This window comes from Macaca thibetana, chromosome 3, assembly GCF_024542745.1.
Source record: "Macaca thibetana thibetana isolate TM-01 chromosome 3, ASM2454274v1, whole genome shotgun sequence".
Taxonomy (NCBI): Eukaryota; Metazoa; Chordata; class Mammalia; order Primates; family Cercopithecidae; genus Macaca; species Macaca thibetana.
The window spans coordinates 94,236,490-94,262,376 of NC_065580.1; the positions used below are offsets into that span (position 1 = coordinate 94,236,490).

General features: G+C 38.6%; 1 protein-coding gene across 10 annotated transcripts in view; it reads left to right on the top strand.

Annotated features, from left to right (window-relative positions):
* The window catches only part of STK31 (serine/threonine kinase 31), a 142,778-nt gene that overhangs the window by 39,525 nt on the left and 77,366 nt on the right, over positions 1–25,887 (top strand). For 9 of the 10 annotated variants that reach the window (XM_050783122.1, XM_050783113.1, XM_050783117.1 and 6 more), the window contains exons 9-10: positions 12,255–12,370; positions 20,032–20,191. In XM_050783122.1, the coding sequence (XP_050639079.1) occupies positions 12,255–12,370; positions 20,032–20,191 (276 nt within the window). The remainder of the gene's footprint in view (positions 1–12,254; positions 12,371–20,031; positions 20,192–25,887) is intronic. The other variant, XM_050783123.1, reaches the window with a different exon arrangement.

The window sequence follows — 25,887 nt, forward strand, 5'->3', positions numbered from 1 at the left end:
CCTCTACCTCCCGAGTTCAAGCAGTTCTCCTACTTCAGCCCCCTAAGTAACTGGGATTATAGGCACCCACCACCACGCCCAGTTAATTTTTGTACTTTTTAGTAGAGACAGAGTTTCACCTTGTTGGCCAGGCTGGTCTTGAACTCCTGACCTCAGGTGATCCGCCTCCCTCGGCCTCCCAAAGTGCTGGGATTACAGGTGTGAGCCACCATGCCCGGCCGGGTTTTGTACTTTCACGTGTTTTTATGATCACAGATTGTCATCCTTTTCAGTTCCAGGTATTGTCCTCCCTTAAGTATCTCTTGTGGGGATGGTCTAGTGCTGATGAATTCCCTTAGCTTTTGCTTGCCTGGGAAAGACTACTACTTCCTCATTCATGAAAGACAACTTTGCTGGTTGTAGTATTCTTGACTAGCAGTTTCCTTTCAGCACTTTGAATATATCGTTTCATTCTCTGCTGTAAGGATTTTACTGAGAAATTTACAGTTAGTCTGATGGGGGTTTCCATATAATTGATGACATGCCTTTTTCCTTCTGTTTTTAGAAATACCTTTGTCTTTGACTTTTGACAGTTTGACTATTATATGCTGGGGAGAAGACCTTTACAAATTTTATCTGTTTGGGCATTTCTGAACTTCTTTTATTTGAATGTCTAAATCTCTTGCTAGACTTGGGAAGTTTTCAGCTATTATTCAATATAAGAGGTTTTTGATCCCTTTTTTCCTCTTTTTCTGTGACATTGAAAATTCAAATATTTGTTTGCAGTATGATGTCTTGTATGCCTTGTAGGCTTTTTTCATTCTTTTTTGTTCTTTTTTATTTTTGATTGACTGGGTTAGTTCAAAAGTCTTGTCTTCAAGTTCTGAAATTCTTTCTTCTGTTTGATCTAGTATATTTTGTTGCTGTTTTGTTTTGTTTTGAGGCAGAGTTTTGTTTTGTTGCCCAGGATGGAGTGTAGTGGCACAATCACAGCTCACTGCAGCCTCCAACTTCTGGGCTCAGTCAGTCCTCCTGCCTCAGCTTCCTGAGTAGCTGGGACTACAGGTGCATGCCACCATGCTGAGCTAATATTTTAAATTTTTATTGGAGATGAGGTATTGTTATGTTGACCAGGCTTTTCTCAAACCCCTGAGTCAAGTGATCCTCCTGCCTCAGCCTCCCAAAGTGCTGAGATTACAGGTGTGAGCCATCATGCCAGGCCTAGATCTAGTATATTGTTGAAGCTTTAGAATGTGTTTTGTATTTCATTCAGTGAATCCTTTAGTTCTAGGATTTCTGTTTTTGTTTTTTTTTTTTTTTTTTTTTTTTTTTTTTTTTATGATATCTATTTGGTAAATTTCTCATTTATAACCTGAATTGTTTTTCTGATTTCTTTATTTTTCAGAATTATCTTTTATCTCACTGAGCTTCTTTAAAATCAGTATTTTGAATTTTTAATCTAGAATTTTAAAATTTCTTTTTGATTATGGTCTCTTGGTGGAGAATTACTAACTTCCTTTGGAGTTATATTTTCTTGTGTTCTCATGTTTCTTTTGTTGCATTGATATTTGTGCATCGGGTGTAACAGTTGCTTCTTCCAGTTTTTTGGAAATAATTTTGTAGGGGAGGACCTTTTCCTGAAGATGCACCTATGGTGTTGGTTGGGTAGGGCCCTTTGGCTTTAATTCTGGGTTCATGCAGTAGTATAGTCTTAGTATGATTCCTTTGGATGTAAACAGTCAGTGGTTTTTGTGATTTCCTCAATGGCTTAGGTTGTGGCTGTTAGTGGGGGCTGTGGAGAAGTTTTGCTGGGTATAGGAATGCCAGGTTTGCCAGTCCTCAGACCCCAGTGGTGGCAGTGCCAGGCCAAGCATGCCTGTCCTTGGTTTCCAGGACAGCACATGCTGGCACTAATGTTAGAGAGCCCAGGTTGGCCAATGCTTGGGTTTCCAGGAATCTTGCTTGGGTGCTAGTAGCGGTAGTGGTGGGCCAGACAGGTGAGTGTGTTCTTGGGCTCCTAGGCAATGGGCACGATGTGGGTGATAGCAATGACTTGTGTTTTCCAAGTGATCTACACTGGTGTTGGTGCTGGCTGTGATGTGCTGAGTGGGTCAGTCAGGCCGACAGCATGTGCAAGTGGATGCTAGCTGTGTTGGTAGTGCCAGGTTGGGCAGGCTTGACCTTGGGCCTTGGGGAGGAGTGTTCAGGTACCAACAGTGGACTGGGCTGGGTGATACCCAGGGCCTTGGGTGGTGTGCTCAGACACTGGTGAAGAGGGGCTGTGGAGCTGGGTGGAGTGGATCTGTCCTCAGGTCCAGGTGGTGAGTGCAGACTCTGATGGTGGTAGGCAGGTGCAGGATGATGCCCAGGTTTCTAGTGGAATGCTTGAGTGGGGGTGGCGGTGGTTGCTTTGCAGCCCTATCACTAGGGAGGGTGAGGTTACTTTTAGTGGCAGCAGATGTACGGAGGTGGCTGTTGAACACGTACTTTGCTCTTACATTTGCTCCAGTGGTGGCAGTTTGCAAGGGCAGCAGCTGCAGGTGGAAAAGTTTGTCCTTTGGGTGTGTGAAAATGTGTGGCAGCTTTGCTGCTTAGGGCAGCAGTGTCACTGTAAATGGCTCACACTTTGACACTGGTGGCAGCAGCAGCCAGCATTGTCTCAGGTTCTGGGTTGGGTAGCTCTCCCTTGGATCATGTGAAGATGCATGGCTGCCCCTCTGCTCGTGGGGTTGGGGTTCCTGCTGGTGGCTTGCAGTTTGGCCTCAGATATGGCAGCAGCAGTGGTTGTGAGATGGGATAGCCTTTCCTCTTGGTCTGTGAAAATGCATGGTTGCCCTTCTTGGGGGTAGAGTGGCTGCCAGTGGCTTGTGTTTTGATTCTGTGGCAGCAGCAGCCAGTAGTGGTGGTAGCAGCAAGCAGGATAGCATTTCCTCAGAGCCATCAAGATGTATGGCTGTTCCTCTGCGAACAGGGTTGCTGCCAGTGGCTTCTACGTTTTCGCTGGTACTTGCAGTCAGCTGCAGTGGTGGCTGTGGGCAGGAGATGTCAGCTTTGCTCCAGGGTTGTGGAGTTGTACGGGATGCTGGGCCATAGACCAGGATGCAGTCTAGTTGGGGTTGGGCACGCAAAACGGCAGCATGCTGTAGTTGCTTAGGATTGGGGGATGGTTGTATGGAACCCAACATGAGCTCCCTGTGTGGAGCAATGTAGTTGTGTAGTCTCTGGGCAGCTCTCTGTGTCTCAGAGCACATGAGGATCAAAGGTCCCTTTCGGGGCTAGGATTGCAGGAGTTTGCAGTGAGAATATGGGCCACTGGGGTCTCTCATTTACCCCTTCTCTGCATTGAGGAGCCTGTCCAGGCTCCCAGCCAGGAAGGCTGCTTCTCTTTTTTCTCCTTCCTTGCTTTATGGTTTCCTGTCACTTCTCTGTTGAAGTCTCATTTCTCTCTTAGATGATCTATTTGAAGCGTGATTATCTACTTGCTATTTTGGCTCTTTTTTCAGGAGGAGGCAAATACCAGTGGCCTCTAGTGAGTCATCTTGAAGCCCCTCTCTGAAATAATTTATTCTAACAAACTTTTTTTGTGTTATATTTATTGTATACTGTATCTTTACAATAAAGTAATCTAGAGAAGGGAAAATATTAAGAAAGTCGTAAGGAAGAAGAAATATATTTACTCTTTATTAAGTCTTAATTCTCATTGTCTTCATGTTGAGTAGGCTGAGGAGGAAGAGCATGGGTTGCTCTTGTCTCACAGGTGACAGAGATGGAACAGGTGGAGGGATAAATAAGTTCAATAATTTTAACTTATTTTAAAATTAAATAAGTTAAAATTATTTATTAAAATTTTATAAGTTGAAATTATTTAATTTATTTAATTTTAAATTAATATTAACTTAAAATTATTTAACTTATTTAAAAATAAGTTAAAATTATTTTAAAATAAATTAAAATTTTTACTTATTTTTTTTTCAATAAGTTATACAAGGTATACAGGCAGGCACACCTTGTGTAACTTATTGAGAAAAATCTGTTAGTAAGTGGACCTATGCAGTTCAAACCTGTGTTGTTCAAGCATCAACTGTATTTCTTTTCATACATTGTTGGATTCAATTTTCTAATTTTTTGGAAGGTTTTTACATATATGTTTATGACATATATTGGTTTGTGTCTTTCTTTTTTTGTAATGCTGTTTTCTGCTTTCAGTATTAGGGTGATGCTGGCCTCATGGAATGAGTTTGGAAGTATTTCCTCTGCTTCTATTCAATGACAGAGAATTGGTATAGTTTTTTCCTTAAATGTTTGGTAGAATTTACCAGTGAACTTATATAGGCCTGACACTTTCTGTTTTGGAAGCTTATTAATGGTTGATTCAGTTTTAAAAATAGAAATAAATCTGTTCAGATTATTTTTATGTGAGTTTTGGCAGATTATGTCTTTCAAAGAATTAGTTCATTTAATCTAGGTTATCAAATTTGTGGGCCTTGAGTTGTTCATATTTTTAATTTTACATTGTTATATTTAATTTTAATGTTTTACATTGGATCTGTACTGATGCCCTCTTTCATTTCTGATACTGGCAATTTGTGTCCTCTGTCTTTTTTTTCTTAATTAGCCCGGTTATAGTGTTACCAATTTTATTCATCTTTTCAAAGTATCAACTTTTGGTTTTGTTGATTTTTTTCCTCTTGATTTCCTGTTTTCAGATCGATTGATTTATACTTTCCTATTTTTGCATATTTAAGATTTAATTTGCTGTTCTTTTTATGTTTCCTAAGGAGCAAACTTAGATTATTAATATTAGTTTTTTTTTCACTTCTGACATATATGCATTTCAATGCTGTTAATTTTTGTCAATGCACTGCCTATGCTACATTCTACAAATTTTGGTAAGTTGTATTTTTATCTTGAAAGTATTTTTAAATTTTTCATGAGATTTCTTCTTTGACTCATGTGTTATTAGTAATGTTGTTTAATCCTTACATGTTTTGAGATTTTTTTTCAATTATCTTTCTGTTATTGATTTCTAACTTATTCTACTGTGGCCTGAAAGCAGACATTGTATGGTTTCTATTCCTTTAACTGTTAAGGTGTGTTTTATGGCCCAGAATGTGGTGGCATATTTTGGTGGATCTTCCATATGATCTTGACAGGAATGTAGATTCTGCTGTTGTTGGATGAGCTATAGTTCACCCTTGAATATGAGTTTGAACTACAAGGGTCCACTTATATGTGGATATTTTAAATAAAAGTTACATCAGTTATGCCTGCCCCTCCTGCCTCCCCTTCCACTTCTTCCATCTCTGCCATTGGTGAGATAGGAATACCAACCTCTCGTCTTCCTCCTTGTCCTCAGCCTGCTCAATGTGAAGATGATGGAGGATGAAAACCTTAATGATGATCCACTTCCATTTAATGAGTAGTAAATATATCTTCTCTTCTTTATGCTTTTCCTTATATTTTCTTTTTTCTGGCTTACTTTACTGTGAGAATACTGTATATAATACATATAACATACAGAATACTTGCTAACTGATGGCTTGTCTTATCAATAAAGCTTCTGGTCAACAGTAGGCTATTAGTAATTAGGTTTCTGTGGAATCAAAAGCTACACATAGATTTTCAAGACTGTGGCGGTTGACACCCCTAACACTTGCTTTGTTCAAGAGTCAGCTGTAGTCTGTAGATGTTAATTATCCACTGTAGACTATGGATGTTAGTTATATCTAATTTATTGGTATTGAGTTCAAATGTATCTTTACTGATTTTTCATGGTAGATCTGTCCACTTCTGATAGAGGGATGTTGAAGTCTCCAACTGTAATACTAGATTTATTTATTTCTCCTTGCAGTTCTGTTAGTCTTTGAGTCATATATTTTGATGCTTTATTATTAGGCACATACAGAGAATTGACCCCTTTATCATTGTTTAGTGTTCCTCTTTATCCCTGAAAACTTTTCTTGCTTTGAAGTCTACTATGTGTGAAATTAGTGTAGCTCCTAGTGTTTAGTACTTATGTTAATTTGTTTCCCTTTGATTATTGCTAGCATGGTATATTTTTCTTCATCTGTTTAATTTAATTTTATTTGTTTTTTTGAGACAGGGTCTTACTCTGTCACCCAGACTGGAGTGCAGTGGTGCAATCATGGCACATTGCAACCTTGAACTCCTCTCAAGGATAGCTTGAGCTCCTGCCCCAGCCTCCTGAGTAGCTTGGACTACGGGCATGCACCACTATCCCTGGCATTTTTTTTTTAAGAGATGGGGTCTTGACATGTTTTCCAGACAGGTCTTGAACTCCAGGTCTTCAGCAGTTCTCCAGCCTCAGCCTCCCAAAGTGTTGGAATGACAGGTGTGAGTCACTATGCCTGACCACATTTACTTTTAATCTGTAGGTATCTTTATATTTAAAGTAAGTTCTGGTAGACAGTGTATATTTGAATCTTGCTTTTTCATCCATTCTGACAGTCCGTCTTTTAACTGGTGTATTTAGACCAGTGGTCCCCAACCTTTTTGGCACCAGGGACCAGTTTCATTGAAGACAGTTTTTCCAGGAGGGAGGTTAGGGGTTTTGGGATGAAACTGTTTCACCTCAGATCATCAGGCATTAATTAGATTCTCATAAGGAGTATGCAGCCTAGATCCCTCATGTGTGCACTTCACAATAGGGTTTGCGCTCCTATGAGACTGTAATGCCGCCGCTGATATGACAAGTGGCGAAGCTTAGGCGGTGATACTCGCTCACCTGCTACTCACCTGCTATATGACCCAGTTCTTTTTTTTTTTTTTTTTAGACGGAGTCTCCCTCTGTCGCCCAGGCTGGAGTGCAGTGGCCGGATGTCAGCTCACTGCAAGCTCCACCTCCCGGGTTTACGCCATTCTCCTGCCTCAGCCTCCGAGTAGCTGGGATTACAGGCGCCCGCCACCTCGCCCGCTAGTTTTTTGTATTTTTTAGTAGAGACGGGGTTTCACCGTGTGCCAGGATGGTCTCGATCTCCTGACCTTGTGATCCACCCGTCTCGGCCTCCCAAAGTGCTGGGATTACAGGCTTGAGCCACTGTGCCCAGCCTTGACCCAGTTCTTACCAGGCCATGGACCCTACCAGTTCATGGCCTGGGGGTTGGGGACCCCTGATCTAGACCGTTGACATTAAAGTGATTATTGATGTGGTTGCATTGGATTAAGATCTATCTGATGCTCTTGCTTGTTCTTTTGTCTTCCACTTTTTTTCTCTTTTTTTGTGCTTTAATTGAGCATTTTATATGATTCTATTTTTTCTTATTTCTTAGCATGTCAGTTATACTTTTTAAAAAAATGTTTTTCAGTGGTTTCTCTAGTGTTTGCAGTATACATTTACAATTAATTCAGGCCCGCTTTCAAGTAACACTGTATCACTTAATGGGTAGTGTGAGCACCTTATTATAAGAAAATAATCCTAATTCCTCCCTCTTACTCCTTGTGTTGTTGATGTCTTTTATTTCACTTATATATAATTATGTGTAAGCATATATATGTACATATAAACATATAGAATCAAATACATTGTTGCTATTATTTTTTAAGAAGCTATTTTCTGTCAGATCAATTGAGAATAAAAGTTTATATTTTACCTTCACTTATTCCTGCTTTGATGCTCTTCCTTCTTTATGTGGAGACAAGTTTCTGACCTATATTGTTTTTCTCCTCTTTAAAGAACATATTTTAACATTTCTTTCAAGAAACGTCTACCAGTTGCATTGTCCATCTTTTTTTTTTCCCTCTAAGTCTTTATTTCATCTTTGCTTTTCCAGGATGATTTAGGACATAGAGTTCTAGGTTGGTGGCTTTTCTTTGTTCAACACTTTAAATATTTCACTCCATTCTCTACTTCCTTGCATGCTTGCCAAGGAGATGTTATATTCGTTTTCATTGCTATAAAGGAATATCTGAGACTGACTGTAAAGAAAAGAGGTTTATATTGGCTCATGGTTTTGCAGGCTATATAGAAAACATGGTGCCAGAATCTGCTTCTGGTGAGGGCCTTAAGAAACTTACCATCCTGGCTGAAGGCAAAGGGGAGCCAGCTTATCACATGGGGAGAGAGGGAGCAAGCAGAGGGGAGCAAGGGAGGGAAGGGGTCAGTCCTAACCAAATCTCGTGTGAACTGAGTGAGAACTCACCACCAAGAGGATGGTGCTAAGCCGTCCATGAGGGATCTGCCCCATGAACCAGTACCTCCCACTAGGCCCCACCTCTAACACTGGAGATTACATTTAAACATGAGATTTGGAGGGGGCAAACATCCAAAGTATATCAGATGTTGAGTATAATTCTTACTTTTACTCCTCTATAGGTAAGCTGTTTTTTGCCCTCTGGCTTCTTTGAGATTTTTTCTTTATCTTTGATTTTCTGTAGTTTGAAAATGATATGTTTAGTTTTATTATTATTATTATTTGCATTCATTCAGCTTAGTGGTCTTTGAGCTTCTTGGATCCATGTTTTGGTTTAGGAAAATTCTCAGTCAGTATCGTTTTAGGTATTTCTTTTCCTTTTGGCATTCTCATTACTCATATGTTACATGATTTGTAGTTGTCCCACAATTCTTAGGTCTTCTGTTGTTTCTTTTGAGTCTGTTGTCATTGCTTCTCAGTTTTGGGGTTCTTTTGTCAGCCACGTCCAGTCTACTAGGATGTCCATTGAAGGCATTTTTGATTTCTGTTACAGTGTTTTGATTTCCAACACTTCTTTTTGGTTCATTCTTAGGATTTCCATCTCTTTGCTTACATTGCCCATCTGTTGTTACTACATGCTATCTATTTTCTCCATTATAATGCATAGCATATTAATCATAGTTGTTTTAAACTCATTGTCTGATAATTCCAACATCCCTTCCACATCTGGTTCTGAGTTTTTCTTTAGTTTATAATTTTTTCTTTTTCTTTTTCTTTTTTTTTTTTTTTTTGGTTTGAGACAGGGTCTTGCCCTGTTGTCTAGTCTGGAATGCAGTGGTGTGATCTTGGCTCACTGCAACCTCCACCTCCTGGACTCAAGTGATCCTCCCACCTCAGCCTCCTGAGTGGGAGGCTGGGACTACAGGTGTGCACCACCATGCCTGGCTAATTTTTGCACTTTTTTTTTTTTTTTGGTAGAGACCATTTTGTCATATCGTCCAGGCTGGTCTTGAACTCCCGGGCTCAAGCAGTCACCCACCTCAGCCTCCCAAAGTGCTGGAATTACAGGCATTAGCCACTGTGCCTGGCTGTAATTTTTTCTTGATAACTGTATATGATATATCAGGTAAAAAAGCAATTGGTTTAATTATGTCTTTAATAATGTAGTTGTAAGATATACAGGGGAGTGATGTGTTGTATAGTCCTGTGATTAGATCTCAGTCTTTTTGTGAGTCTATGCCTCTGGCCTGTGAATTCACAAGCGTTTCTCATTTTTTTCCTCCCCCTTTAGGTGGGATAGTATGGTAGAATAGGATAGAATTGGGTATTTACCTCCTTCCGTGTGGAAGGATAGAGCTGGCTGGAGTTGGATATTTCCTTCCCCCAGGTCGGGTAGGCTTTGGTGAAACCTCAGCAGGTTAGGCTGTGGTTAACTGGTTTCTTTTCAGGGTAGATCTTATTAAGAAGTACATAGTGCTCTGGGATATTTCAAAATGGTTTGTTTTCCCCTCTCACTGCTGGAAGCATGAGGGGATTTTACTGCAATGATATGTATGATACTGTATTTACTGTGAGAACCTGATCTAACTCCTGGAGGTAAAACTCACAAAAGCATGGGGGCCAGCATGCCTAGATGCCCCTGGAGCTTTCAACTCTCAGTCTTGCCCACACCTAGTTTCCAGCAGTTTGTCAGAAGTCCAGATTTTCCTATCTAGGCATTGCTTCCTGTAGAAATTTCTGTTCCACTATGTTGTGATTCTCTGTATCCCTGTCTGTCTAATTTTAGGAGTAGCGGTTTTCCCTATGACCCTACCTATCTCACCTTTTCTTACAGATCTGAGAAAAGTTGTTGATTTTCACTTTGTTCAGCTTTTTAATGTGTTAGGATGGCATAGTGACTTCCAGGCTCCTTACATGTGAAACCGAAACCTGAAGTCCTCCATATTATTGTTTTAAATCTTTTGTTCTTTTATAATATACTTTTAGAGATAAATATTTCTTTCTAAGCATTGCTTTATTTACAAACCACAAATTTTGATACGTTTTATTATTTAGTGAAGCATATTTAAAACATTTCCTTGTGACTCCCGTTTTGAACTATGAACTATTTAGAAGCATGTGCTTAATTTCCACAAATTTGAAGATTTCCCCAATATATATTTTATTTTTTTCTTGGTACATAGTATTTGTATATATTTACTGGTGTATGTGTGATATTTTTTCATATGCCTAGAATGTGTAATGATCAGGTGTAGGTATTTAGGATATCGATCACCTCAAGGATTTATCATTTCTGTGTGTTGGGAACATTTCAAGACATTTCTCTTCTTGCTATTTTGAAATATACAATACATTGTTAACTATAGTCATCTGCTATCAAACATTAGAACTTACCCTTCTATCTAACTGCATGTTTGTACTTATTAACCAACCTCTCTTTATTCTTCTGTCCCTAACACACCCTTCCTAGCCTCTGATATCTATCATTCCACTCTCTACCTCCATGAGATCAACTTTTTTAGCTCCTACATATTAACAAGAATGTAAAATATTTGTCTTTCTGTGCCTGTTTAACAGAATGACATCCAGTTCCATCCATGTAGCTGCAAATGACAGGATTTCATTCATGTTTATGGCTGAATGTATTCCATTGTATATATACTGCATTTTCTTGATCCATTGATGGACACTTAAGTTGATTCCATGTCTTTGATATTGTGATAGTGCTGCAGTAAACTTAGGAGTGCATGTTAATTCCGTTCTTTTGGATAAATACTCAGTGGTTCCCGCAATATATTTTGTTACTGATTTCTAATTTAATTTTATTGGTATCAGAGAGCATACTCAGGTTTCAGTTCTTTTAAATTTATTGACATTTGTTTCATTACCCAGCATATGGTCTGTCTGGAAATGTTCCATTCATTTTTAAAAGTTATGTGTATCCTATAAGTTGTTGGGTGGAGTGCTTTATAAATATTAGGCTGAATTGCTTGATAGTGGGCTTCAAGTCTTTTAGACCCTGACAGATTCTCTCTCTACTTGTTCTATCAACTACTGAGAGAGAAGTATTGAAATCTAAATATTATTGTAGTTTTGTCTGTTTTATTCCCTTTTGTTCTATCAGATTTTGTGATTTTTTTTTTAAAAAAGCTCTGTTATTATGCAAGTATACATTTAGAATTGTTGGATCTTTTTGATGAATTGACCCATTTATCTTTATGAAATGTCTCTCTTTATTGCTTAGAAAATACTCCTTGTGCCAAAGGGAGTTGTTGCTTGACATTAATACAGGCATATTTGCATGTAGTATTTTTATTCGAAGTTCCTTGAGCAGTCAAATCTGTAGGGACCCAAAGTTGAATGGTGGTTTCCAGGGGCTTGGGGGAAGGGAGATAGGGAGTAGTGTTTGATAGATACAGAGTTATAATTAGGAAAGATGAAAAAGTTCTGGAGATGGATGGTGCTGATGATTACACAGCAATATGAATGTACCTAATGTAACAGAACTATACATTTTAAAATGGTTAAAATGATAAATTTTATGTTACCTATATTTTACCACAATTTAAAAAAAGACATAGCACCAAAAAAAGATGAATGAATTCTGAAATGCTGTGCCAAGAGTGATAATATATAGTTTGCTTAGAATCATTAAAGCCTTCATTCTTTATTTAATTGAAGCAGTTAAAAATAAATATTAATTTGAAATAAAAATCAGCAGCTGGATTCTATTTTATTCAAATTTGGAAACTTTTTTTTTTTTTTTTTTTTTTTTGAGACAGAATCTGACTTTGTTGCCTAGGCTAGAGTGCTGTGGCACAATCTCGACTCACTGCAACCTCTGCCTCCCTAGCTCTGGCCATCCTCTCACCTTAGCCTCCTAAGTAGCTAAGACTACAGGCACGCACCACCACACCCATGTATTTTTTTGTGGAGACGGGGTTTTGTCGTGTTGTCCAGGCTGGTCTCAAACTTTTGAGCTCAAGCCATCTGCCCTCCCTGGCCTCCCAAAGTGTTGGAATTACAGGCGTGAGCCACTATGTCCAGCCAAAAATTATTTAAATTATAGCAGAAATACAGTTTCCTATTTGGGTCACACTAGGATGTGCTTATTCTTTGTTTCAGCAAGAGAAAGCAGCTGCTGTGGATTTGACTAATCACTTAGAAAGCACTCTGAAGACCTGTATAGATACCAGAATGAAAAATCTGGCAGCTAAGATGGAAATACTGAAAGAAATGAGGTAAAAAGCATATTTTTCAGAAGGATATTTTAAGCTAATTGTTAATCAGTGGTTCTTTGTTTATTTAAATTGTATGCCTGCCATTTTTGCTTTAAAATTTAACCTTTGTATTTTTATGACTTCAAGGAGAGAAATTAAAGATAGTTATTTCTGAGATGAATTTTATACTGTTTTTGTCAGTTTTCTGTTGTCACTGCTTGGAACTATAGTGTTCTAAGGTCATAACTGAGACTGAAATTGAAAAAACAGCAACATAGCTTTTAAGTGATAGTTTGATGGGAAACTGCCATATCCAGTTATTTTGCTTGGGGTTATTTTCAGGAGTATACCCCGTCCTTGAATAACGTGTTTTCATTCAACATTATTTCATTATAACATTGAAGAAGGAAATAAATTTCTAGCTGGAGCCCCACTGTCTGTGTGGAATTTGCACATTCTCTCCATATTTGGGTGGTTTTCTTGGAATACTGTGGTTTTCTCTCACATCCCACTTAGGTGAATTGGTGTGTCTGTATTGTCCCAGTATGAGTGAGTGTGGATGAGCGTGAGTGTATCCTGCAGTGCAATGGTGTCATGTCCAGGTTTGGTTCCCACCTTAATGCTCTGAGCTGCTGAGATAGTTGTGGCCACCTGTGACCCCTGGATTGGAGTAAGCAGGTTGGAAAATGAATGAGTGAATGAATATATACAAATTATCATAAAATAAAAATTGGTAAAGTATGCAAGAATCATACAGATGCCTTTGCAATAAACAATGCGGCATGAAAGCATTCAGTGAGCCCACTGTATTTGTTATTGTTTGTTTTTGAACCTGTGGTGGTAGGGGGTGCTTCTTACAATTTTCACTTTGCAAACATTTATTCCTTGATTTAACCCTACTGTCACCCACTCATTCACCAAAGTTTGGGTAAATAATTATCTTAGCTTTTTTTTTATTTTTTATTTTATTTTTTATTTTATTTTTATTATACTTTAAGTTCTAGGGTACATGTGCACAATGTGCAGGTTTGTTACATATGTATACATGTGCCATGTTGGTGTGCTGCACCCATTAACTCGTCATTTACATTAGGTATATCTCCTAATTCTATCCCTCCCCCCTCCCCACAATAGGACCCTGTGTGTGATGCTCCCCTTCCTGTGTCCAAGTGATCTCATTGTTCAGTTCCCACCTATGAGTGAGAACATGCGGTACTTGGTTTTCTGTTCTTGTGATAGTTTGCTGAGAATGATGGTTTCCAGCTGCATCCATGTCCCTACAAAAGACACGAACTCATCCTTTTTTATGGCTGCATAGTATTCCATGGTGTGTATGTGCCACATTTTCTTAATCCAGTCTGTCACTGATGGACATTTGGGTTGATTCCAAGTCTTTGCTACTGTGAATAGTGCCTCAATAAACATACATGTGCATGTGTCTTTATAGCAGCATGACTTATAATCCTTTGGGTATAGACCCAGTAATGGGATGGCTGGGTCAAATGGTGTTTCTAGTTCTAGATCCTTGAGGAATCGCCACACTGTTTTCCACAATGGTTGAACTAGTTTACAGTCCCACCAACAGTGTAAAAGTGTTCCTATTTCTCCACATCCTCTCCAGCACCTGTTGTTTCCTGATTTTTTTAATGATTGCCATTCTAACTGGTGTGAGATGGTATCTCATTGTGGTTTTGATTTGCATTTCTCTGATGGCGAGTGATGATGAGCATTTTTTCACGTGTCTGTTGGCTGTATGAATGTCTTCTTTAGAGAAGTGTCTGTTCATATCCTTTGCCCACTTTTTGATGGGGTTGTTTGTTATTTTCTTGTAAATTTGATTGAGTTCTTTATAGGTTCTGGATATTAGCCCTTTGTCAGATGAGTAGATTGCAAACATTTTCTCCCATTCTGTAGGTTGCCTGTTCACTCTGATGGTAGTTTCTTTTGCTGTGCAGAAGCTCTTTAGTTTAATTAGATCCCATTTGTCAATTTTGGCTTTTGTTGCCGTTGCTTTTGGTGTTTTAGACATGAAGTCCTTGCCCATGCCTATGTCCTGAATGGTATTACCTAGGTTTTCTTCTAGGGTTTTTATGGTTTTAGGTCTAACATTTAAGTCTCTAATCCATCTTGAATTAATTTTCGTATAAGGAGTAAGGAAAGGATCCAGTTTCAGCTATCTACTTATGGCTAGCCAATTTTCCCAGCACCATTTGTTAAATAGGGAATCCTTTCCCCATTTCTTGTTTTTGTCAGATTTGTCAAGATCAGATGGCTGTAGATGTGTGGTATTATTTCTGAGGGCTCTGTTCTGTTCCATTAGTCTATATCTCTGTTTTGGTAACAGTAGCATGCTGTTTTGGTTATTGTAGCCTCATACTATAGTTTAAAGTCAGGTAGCGTGATGCCTCCAGCTTTGTTCTTTTGGCTTAGGATTGTCTTGGCAATGCAGGGTCTTTCTTGGTTCCATATGAACTTTAAAGCACTTTTTTCCAATTCTGTGAAGAAAGTCATGGGTAGCTTGATGGGGATGGCATTGAATCTATAAATTACCTTGGGCATTATGGCCATTTTCACAATATTGATTCTTTCTATCCATGAGCATGGTGTGTTCTTCCATTTATTTGTGTCCTCTTTTATTTCACTGAGCAGTGGTTTGTAGTTCGCCTTGAAGAGGTCCTTTATATCCCTTGTAAGTTGGATTCCTAGGTATTTTATTCTCTTTGAAGCTATTGTGAATGGGAGTTCATTCATGATTTGGCTCTGTTTGTCTGTTACTGGTGTATAAGAATGCTTGTGATTTTTGCACATTGATTTTGTATCCTGAGACTTTGCTGAAGTTGCTTATCAGCTTAAGGAGATTTTGGGCTGAGACAATAGGGTTTTCTAAATATACAATCATGTCATCTGCAAACAGAGACAATTTGACTTCCTCTTTTCCTAATTGAATACTCTTTATTTCTTTCTCCTGACTGATTGTCCTGGCCAGACTTCTAACACTATGTTGAACAGGAGTGGTGAGAGAGGGCATCCCTGTCTTGTGCCAGTTTTCAAAGGGAATGCTTCCAGGTTTTGCCCATTCAGTATAATATTGGCTGTGGGTATATCATAAATAGCTCTTATTATTTTGAGATACGTTCCATCAATACCGAATTTATTGAGAGGTTTTGGCATGAAGGACTGTTGAATTTTTTCAAAGGCCTTTTCTGCATCTGTTGAGATAATCATGTGGTTTTTGTTTTGTTCTGTTTATATGCTGGATTATGTTTATTGATTTGCATATGTTGAATCAGCCTTGCATCCCAGGGATGAAGCCCACTTGATCATGGTGGATAAGCTTTTTGATGTGCTGCTGGATTCGGTTTGCCAGTATTTTATTGAGGATTTTTGCATCGATGTTCATCAGGGATATTGGTCTAAAATTCTCTTTTTTTGTTGTATCTCTGTCAGGCTTTGGTATCAGGATGATGTTGGCCTCGTAAAATGAGTTAGGGAGGATTCCCTCTTTTTCTGTTGATTGGAATAGTTTCAGAAGGAATGGTACCAACTCCTTCTTGTACCTCTGGTAGTATTCGGCTGTGAATCCGTCTGGTCCTGGACTTTTTTTGGTTGGTAGGTTATTAATTATTGCCTCAATTTCAGAGCCTGCTATTGGTCTATTCAGGGATTCAACTTCTTCCTGGTTTAGTCTTGGGAGAGTGTAAGTGTCCAGGAAATTATCTCTTTCTTCTAGGTTTTCTAGTTTATTTGTGTAGAGGTGTTTGTAGTATTCTCTGATGGTAGTTTGTATTTCTGTGGGGTCGCTGGTGATACCCCCTTTATCATTTTTTATTGCGTCTATTTGATTCTTCTGTCTTTTCTTCTTTATTAGTCTTGCTAGTAGTCTATCAATTTTGTTGGTCTTTTCAAAAGACCAGCTCCTGGATTCATTGATTTTTTTGGAGGGTTTTTTATGTCTATCTCCTTCATTCTGCTCTGATTTTAGTTATTTCTTGCCTTCTGCTAGCTTTTGAATGTGTTTGCTCTTGTTTCTCTAGTTCTTTTAATTGTGATGTTAGGGTGTCAATTTTAGATCTTTCCTGCTTTCTCTTGTGGGCATTTAGTGCTATAAATTTCCCTCTACACAGTGCTTTAAATGTGTCCCAGAGATTCTGGTATGTTGTATCTTTGTTCTCATTGGTTTCAAAGAACATCTTTATTTCTGCCTTCATTTTGTTATGTACCCAGTAGTCATTTAGGAGCAGGTTGTTCAGTTTCCATGTTAGTTGAGTGGTTTAGGTTGAGTTTCTTAGTCCTAAGTTCTAGTTTGATTGCACTGTGGTCTGAGAGACAGTTCGTTATAATTTCTGTTCTTTCACATTTGCTGAGGAGTGCTTTACTTCCAACTTATGTGGTCAATTTTGGAGTAAGTGCAGTGTGGTGCTGAGAAGAATGTATATTCTGTTGATTTGGGGTGGAGAGTTCTGTAGATGTCTATTAGGTCCACTTGGTGCAGAGTTGAGTTCAATTCCTGGATATCCTTGTTAACTTTTTGTCTCATTGATCTGTCTAATGTTGACAGTGGGGTGTTAAAGTCTCCCATTATTATTGTATGGGAGTCTAAGTCTCTTTGTAAGTCTCTAAGGACTGGCTTTATGAATCTGGGTGCTCCTGTATTGGGTGCATAGATCCTTAGGATAGTTAGCTCTTCTTGTTGAATTGATCCCTTTACCATTATGTAATGACGTTCTTTGTCTCTTTTGATCTTTGTTGGTTTAAAGTCTGTTTTATCAGAGACTAGGATTGCAACCCCTGCCTTTTTTTGTTTTCCATTTACTTGGTAGATCTTCCTCCATCCCTTTATTTTGAGCCTATGTGTCTCTGCATGTGAGATGGGTCTCCTGTATACAGCAGACTGATGGGTCTTGACTCTTTATCTAATTTTCCAGTCTGTGTCTTTTAATTGAGACCTTTAGTCCATGTACCTTTAAGGTTAATATTGTTATGTGTGAACTTGATCCTGTCATTATGATATTAGCTGGTTATTTTGCTCGTTAGTTGATGGAGTTTCTTCCTAGCATCAATGGACTTTACATTTTGACATGTTTTTGCAATGGCTGGTACCGGTTGTTCCTTTCCATGTTTAGTGCTTCCTTCAGGATCTCTTGTAGGGCAGGCCTGGTGGTGACAAAATCTCTAAGCATTTGCTTGTCTGTAAAGGATTTTATTTCTCCTCACGTATGAAACTTAGTTTGGCTGGATATGAAATTCTGGGTTGAAAATTCTTTTCTTTAAAAATGTTGAATGTTGGCCCCCACTGTCTTCTGGCTTGTAGAGTTTCTTCCGAGAGATCTACTGTTAGTCTGATGGGCTTCCCTTTGTGTGTAACCCAACCTTTCTCTCTGGCTGCCCTTAACAATTTTTTCTTCATTTCAACTTTGGTGAATCTGACAATTATGTGTCTTGGAGTTGCTCTTCTCGAGGAGTATCTTTGTGGCATTCTCTGTATTTCCTGAATTTGAATGTTGGCCTGCCTTACTAGGTTGGGGAAGTTCTCCTGGATGATATCCTGCAGAGTGTTTTCCAAGTTGATTCCATTTTCCCTGTCACTTTCAGGCACACCAGTCAGACGTAGATTTTGTCTTTTCACATAATCCCATACTTCTTGGAGGCTTTGTTCATTTCTTTTTACTCTTTTTTCTCCATGCTTCTCTTCTCACTTCATTTCATTTATTTGATCTTCAATCGCTGATACTCTTTCTTCTAGTTGATTGAGTCGGTTACTGAAGCTTGTGCATTTGTCACATATTTTCTCGTGTTATGGTTTTCATCTCTATCACTTCTTTTAAGGTCTTCTCTGCATTGATTATTCTAGTTATCCATTCATCCATTCTTTTTTCAAGGTTAAAGTTTCCCTGTGCTGGTTACGTAGTTCTTCCTTTAGTTCTAAGAAGTTTGATCGACTAAAGCCTTCTTCTCTCAACTTGTCAAAGTCATTCTCCATCCAGCTTTGTTCTGTTGCTGGTGATGAGCTGCATTCCTTTGGAGGGGGAGATGTGCTCTGATTTTTTGAATTTCCAGCTTTTCTGCCCTGCTTTTTCCCCATCTTTGTGCTTTTATCTGCCTTTGGTCTTTGATGATAGTGATGTACTGATGGGGTTTTGGTGTGGGTGTCCTTTCTGTTTGTTAGTTTTTGTTCTAACAGTCATGACCCTCAGCTGTAGGTCTTTGGAATTTGCTTGAGGTCCACTCCAGACCCTATTTGCCTGGGTATCAGCAGCAGAGGCTGCAGAAGATAGAATATTGCTGAGCAGCGAGTGTTGCTGTCTGGTTCTTGCTCTGGAAGCTTCGTCTGAGGGTTGAACCCCACTGTGTGAGGTGTGAGGTGTAGGTCTGCACCTAGTACGGGATGTCTCCCAGTTAGGCTACTCAGGAGTCAGGGACCCGCTTAAGCAGGCAGTCTGTCCATTCTCAGATCTCAACCTCTGTGCTGGGAGATCCACTGCTCTCTTCAAAGCTATCAGACAGGGGCATTTACCTTTGCCAAGGTTTCTGCTGCTTTTTGTTTAGCTATGCCCTGTCCCCAGAGGGGGAGTCTACAGAGGCAGGCAGGCCTCCTTGAGCTGTGGTGGGCTCTACCCAGTTCGAGCTTCCTGGTGGCTTTGTTTACCTACTTAAGCCTCAGCAATGGCGGGCGCCCCTCCCCCAGCCTCACTGCTGCCTTGCAGTTAGATCTCAGACTGCTGTGCTAGCAATGAAGGAGGCTCCGTGGGCGTGGGACCCTCTGGGCTAGGTGTGGGATATAATCTCCTGGCGTGCCGTTTGCTAAGACCCTTGGTAAAGTGCAGTATTAGGGTGGGAGTTACCCGATTTTCCAGGTGTTGTGTGTCTGAGTTTCCCTTGGCTAGGAAAAGGGATTCCCTTCCCCCTTGTGCTTCCCAGGTGAGGCGATGCCTCGCCCTGCTTCAGCTCTCGCTAGTCGGGCTGCACCAGCTCACCAGCACCGATTGTCTGGCACTCCCCAGTGAGATGAACCTGGTGCCTCAGTTGAAAATGCAGAAATCACCTGTCTTCTCTGTCACACACTGGGAGCTGGAGGCTGGAGCTGTTCCTATTTGGCCATCTTGGGCTTGCCCCCTCTATCTTAGTTGTTTTTATTGCTTTTTCTTATATGTATCTAGAGGACACATGTATTTCAGTGTTTAATATTAGAAATGTTTTGGGTCTTTATTTAGAAGTGATGTTTTTGTGACTAAAAAATATACCGTAGGAACTTAACTCTTGTTTAGATCAATTAGCCTATGGTAAGTGGGTTTCTTATATGTCTTTTCTCTTAGACTTTGTAAATTATTTGTAGACCAAAAATTGAAGCTTCATTTGATACCATTTCAAATTCTGCAGACTTTCAATGTTGCCTTTTTTATAGTTTAAAAAATTTTTAATTTTTTTCATATTTTTTGTGTCATGAAATTAGTATATTCACAAATGTTTTTTAATTAAAAGTTTATATTATGCATGTCTGCATAAAAACACGTGGACTGAAAAATATAAGTTATACATGATTTTATATAAAGTTTTAAAAAGTACCTCTTCAAAGCCAGTGCTATAAACAGTAAGTTTTAGACCATTACTATTAAAGTGTAACTTTTTCTCACATCAGCTTTCTAATGTATTGATCTTTTTCTTTGTGTTGTTTTTAAAAATAGGCATGTTGGCATCAGTGTTCGTTTTGGAAATGACCTTTCAGATGCTATACAAGTGTTGGATGAAGGGTGCTTTACTACTCCAGCTTCTTTGAATGGATTAGAGAAAATATGGGCAGAATACAATCTGGCTCAGGAGAAGATTAAAACTTGTGAATATGTGGTTAGTTGAGAATTTTTCTCTATTATAGTTTTTATCTGTTGAACATAAGGAAATTTTTTTTTTAAATTTCTTCTAAAAAAAAAACAACAACAGGATACATGTGCAGAATGTGCCGGTTTGTTACATAGGTATACATGTGCCGTGGTGGTTTGCTGCACTTATTGACCTGTCCTCTAAATTCCCTCCCCTCACCCTCCCACCCCCCAATAAGCCCTGGTGTGTATTGCTTCCCTCTCTGTGTCCATGTGTTCTTAATGTTCAACTCCCACTTATGAGTAAAAACATGCGGTGTTTGGTTTTCTATTCCTGTGTTAGTTTGCTGAAGATGATGGCGTCCAGCTTCATCCATGTCACTGCAGAGGACATGAACTCATTCCTTTTTATGGCTGCATCATATTCCATGGTGTATATGTAACACATTTTCTTTATCCAGTCTATTATTGATGGGCATTTGGGTTGGTTCCAAGTCTTTGCTATTGTAAATAGTGCTGCAATAAACATACTTGTGCATGTATCTTTATAGCAGGATGATTTATATTCCTTTGGGTATATACCCAGTAATGGGATTGCTGGGTTGAATGGTATTTCTGGTTCTAGATCCTTGAGAAATTGCCATATCATCTTCCATAATGGTTGAACTAATTTACATTCCCACCAACAGTGTAAAAGTGTTCGTACTTCTCCACATCCTCTCCAGCATCTATTGTTTCCTGACTTTAATGATCGCCATTCTAACTGGTATGAAGTGGTATCCCTTTGTGGTTTTGATTTGCATTTCTCTGATGATTAGTGATGTTCAGCTTTTTTTCATATGTTTGTTGGCCACATAAATGTCTTCCTTTGAGAAGTGCCTGTTCATATCCTTTGCTCACTTTTTGATGGGGTTGTCTTTTTCCTGTAAATATGTTTAAGTTCCTTGTAGATTCTGGATATTAGACCTTTGTCAGATGGGTAAATTGCAAAAATTTTCTCCTGTTCAGGAGAACAGGTTGCCTGTTCACTCTGATGATAGTTTCTTTTGCTGTGCAGAAACTCTTTAGTTTAATTAGATCCCATTTGTCAATTTTGACTTGTGTTGCAATTGCTTTTGTTGTTTTTGTCATGAAGTCTTTGCCCATACCTATGTCCTGAATGCTATTGCCTAGGTTTTCTTCTAGGGTTTTTATATTTTAGGTTTTACATTTCAGTCTTTAATCCATCTAGAGTTAATTTTTGTGTAAAGTGTAAGGAAGGGGTTCAGTTTCAGTTTTCTGCATATGTCTCGTTTTCCCAGCACCATTTACTGAATAGGAGATGCTTTCCCAATTACTTGTTTTTGTCAGGTTTGTCAAAGATCAGATGGTTGTAGATGTGTGGTGTTATTTCTGGGGTTTCTATTCTGCTCCATTGGTCTGTATGTCTGTTTTGGTACCAGTAGCATGCTGTTTTGGTTACTGTCACCTTGTTGTATAGTTTGAAGTCAGGTAGCTTGATGCCTCCAGCATTCTTCCTTTTGATTAGCATTATCTTGGTTATAAGAGGTCTTTCTTTGATTCCATATGAACATTAAAATAGTTTTTCCTAAATCTTTGAAGAATATCAGTGGTAGCTTGATGGGAATAGCATTGATTCTATAAATTACTTTGGGCAGTATGGCCATTTTCATGATCTTGAGTCTTTTTCTATCCATGAGGATGGAATATTTTTCCATTTGTTTGTGTCCTCTCTTATTTCCTTGAGCAGTGGTTTGTAATTCTTCTTGAAGAGGTCCTTCACATCCCTTATTAGCTGTATTCCTAGGTATTTTATTCTTTTTGTAACACTTGTGAATGGGGGTTCATTCATGGTTTGGCTCTTTGCTTGCCTATTGTTGGTGTGTAGGAATGATTGTGATTTTTGCACATTTACTTTGTATCCTGAGACTTTGCTGAAGTTGCCTATCATTTCAAGAAGATTTGGGCTGAGACGATGGGGTTTTCTAAATATAAAATCATGTCATCTGCAAACAGACAACTTGTCTTCCTCTCTTCCTATTTGAATACCCTTTATTTCTTTCTCTTGCCTGATTGCCCTGTCCAGAACTTCCAATACTCTGGTGAATAGGAGTGGTGAGAGAGGGCATCCTTGTCTTGTACTGGTTTTCAAAGGGAATGCTTCCAGCTTTTGCTCATTCAATTTGAGGTTGTGGGTTTGTCATAAATTACTTTTACTATTTTGAGATATGTTCTGTCAATACTTAGTTTGTTGAGAGTTTTTAACATGAAGCGATGTTGAATATTATCAAAGCCCTTTCTGCGTCTATTGAGATAGTCATGTGGTTTTTGTCATTAGTTCCGTTTATGTGCTAGATTACATTTATTGATTTGCGTATGTTGAACCAGCATTGCATCCCAGGGATGAAGCAGACTTGATCGTGGTGGATAAGTTTTTTGATGTGCTGCTGGTTTCAGTTTGTCAGTATTTTATTGAGGATTTTTGCATCGATGTTCATCAGGGATATTGGCCTGAAGTTTCCTTTTTTTTGTTGTGTCTCTTACCGGTTTGGGTATCAGAATAATGCTGGCTTCATAAAATGAGTTAGGAAGGAGTCAGTCCTTTTCACTTGTTGGGAATAGTTTCAAAAGGAATGGTACCAGCTGTCCTTTGTATCTCTGGTTGAATTCAGCTGTGAATCTGTCTGGTCCTGGGCTTTTTTTGGTTGGTAGACTGTTAATTACTGCCTCAATTTTAGAGTTTGTTATTGGTCTATTCAGGGATTCAACTTCTTCCTGGTTTAGTCTTGGTAGGGTGTAGGCATCCAAGAATGTATTCATTTCTTCTAGATTTTCTAGTTTATTTGTGTAGAGGTGTTTATAGTATTCTCTGAAGGTAGTTGGTATTTTTGTGGGGTCAGTGGTGATACTCCTTTAACATTTTTTATTGAGTCTATTTGATTCTTCTCTCCTTCTTTATTAGTCTAGCTAGTGGTCTATTTTGTTAATTTTTTCAGAAAAAAAAAACATCCTGGATTCATTGATTTTTTTGGAGGGTTTATGTATGTGTGTGTGTTTCTATCTCCTTTAATTCTTCTCTGATATTATTTCTTGTCTTCTGCTAGCTTTTGTGTTCGTTTACTCTTGCCTTTCTAGTTCTTTTAATTGTGATGTTAAGGTGTTGATTTGAGATCTTTCTAGCTTTCTGATGTGGGCATTTAGTGCTATAAATTTCTCTCAACACTACTTGAGCTATGTCCTAGAGATTCTGGTAGATTGTCTCTTTGTTCTCATTGGTTTCAAAGAACTTCTTGATTTCTGCCTTAATTTGATTATTTACCCTGGAATCATTCAGGAGCAGGTTGTTCAATTTCCATGAAATTATGTGGTTTTGAGTGAGCAATACTAACCTTAAATGTAAATGGGCTAAATTCCCCAATTAAAAGACACAGACTGGCAAATTGGCTAAGTGGTCAAGACTCATAGGTGTGCTGTATTCAGGAGACCCATCTTCCACACAAAAACACATACAGGCTCAAAATAAAGGGATGGAGGAAAATTTTCCAAGCAAATAGAAATCAAAAGAAAGCAGGGGTTGCTGTCCTAGTCTCTGACAAAACAAACTTTAAATCAACAAAGATTAAAAAAGACAAAGAAGGGCATTACATAATGGTAAAGGGAACAGTTCAACAAGAATAGGTAACTATTCTGAATATCTATGCACCCAGGGAGCACCCAGATTCATAAAACAAGTTCTTAGAGATCTACAAAGAGACTTAGACTCCCACACAATAATAATGGGAGACTTTAACACCCCACTGTCAGTATTAGATCGAGACAGAAAATTAACAAGAATATTCAGGACTTGAACTCAGTTCTGGATCAAGTGGACCAGTTAGATGTCTGCAGAACTCTCTACCCCAAATCAACTGAACATACATTCTTCTCAGTGCCACTTGGCACTTATTCTAGAATCGACCACATAATTGGAAGTAAAACACTCTTCAGCAAATGCAAAAGAACTGAAATCATAGCAAACAGTGTCTCAGATCACAGTGTAATCAAATTAGAACTCAGGAAATGTTATCTTTCTAAAAAGAAAAGGAACTGCAGATATTATAATGATAGTTTATATAAAATCTTTAACTTTTACAGTATCTTCATATTAATAATTTGCTTCATTTATAGCCTTGTAAGAAAGGTGTAATAGACAACTGGTGATTGTGGATAAGGGGTAACAAAATCTTTTCCCCTTTTGCATGAAAACTTGACCTTTGGTTAACTCCCTGTCTTTGTTCCCTTGGTAATATGATAAAATATTTCAACGCTATTACCAGGCAACATTATTTATGGTAAATATAACTTATGATTGTCAAATTGCATCTGTACTGGGAGGAACTACAAACTACAAATACTTGATATGGACTCTTGCAACTAGACATACCCCTTGAGGGACCCTGGAAGCTATACCTATGGAGTTGTTATAAGAGACAGTGGCTTTTGAAGGACATTAGGCTTGTAAACCAGAGTGGCTTTCATACATGCTAATGTAGATCTTTTCTGGACTGAGTGGTGTGTTTTATGCATATAAGACTCTGCCTTACTATTAATTAGTGTCTGAGTCACCTATTGTTGGGAGGTAGTTGTTTGTGTGTGTGAGTAGGGGTATGACAATGAAACATTTCACATAAGTTCTTTATTAGCTTAGGTGCAAGTATATTTATTTCCTGTTGCAGTTTTCTTTAGTTTATTGTATTGAACTGAACTGAACTTCCTGTTTTTCTTATAAACCATTCCCTACTACCACCACAACTTTCCCTAGCACCTATGAGCTCTATACTTGTTGTGTTTGGACTTGTTCCATCTTAAGTATTTGTGGTTTCTGTCTCTGTGGATTACACCCTGTAAATCTTACTCCCTAATCATACCTAGGTTGACCAGTTGGCAGCCTGACTGGCTCTGAATGAGAAGTATGAGCAGGATAACTAGGCTTTTGAAAATGCCAGGAATGTTTAGTTTGGAGAAGGGATTAGATTTTGGTTATTTTATATGTTAGATTTTAACTGATCACTTCTGATTATGGAAGAAAGAAGGTGACAGCAGAATAATTTTTTAATTTCTATGAAACACAGGCAGTGTGTTTATAAGCATTTTCTTACATTAACTTTTAAAATGGGTATATTTGCTCCCATTTTATAAGTGAGGAAACAGGCTTACAAGGGTAAGGAAATTGTTCAAGATTACCTAGTTCTATTTTTTTTTTAATTAAAAAATTATTCTTTTTTTTTTTTTTGAGGTATGGTCTCACTCTGTCACCCAGGCTGGAGTGCAGTGGCACGATCACAGCACACTGCAGCCTCAACCTCCTGGGCACAAGTGATTCTCCCACTTCAGCCTCTCAAGTAGCTAGGACTACAGGCGTGCACTACCAACCATGCCTGGCTAATTTTTTTGTACTTTTTGTAGTGATAGGGTTTTATCATGTTGTCCAGACAGGTCTTGAACTCCTTGGCTCAAGTAATTCTCCTGCCTCAGCCTCCCAAAGTCCTGGGATTGCAGGTGTTAGCCACCATGCCCGGACCCTAGTTCTAAATGTTAATATGGAACTTGAACCCAGACATATCTGACAGCAAAGTCTATTCTCTTTCTATTTAAACCACACTGTTGATATTAAAATACTTCGTAATGTATTTTCATATAAGATGAAAAAAAAACCTGCCTTGTTTGTTTTTGTGGTTTGAGCAT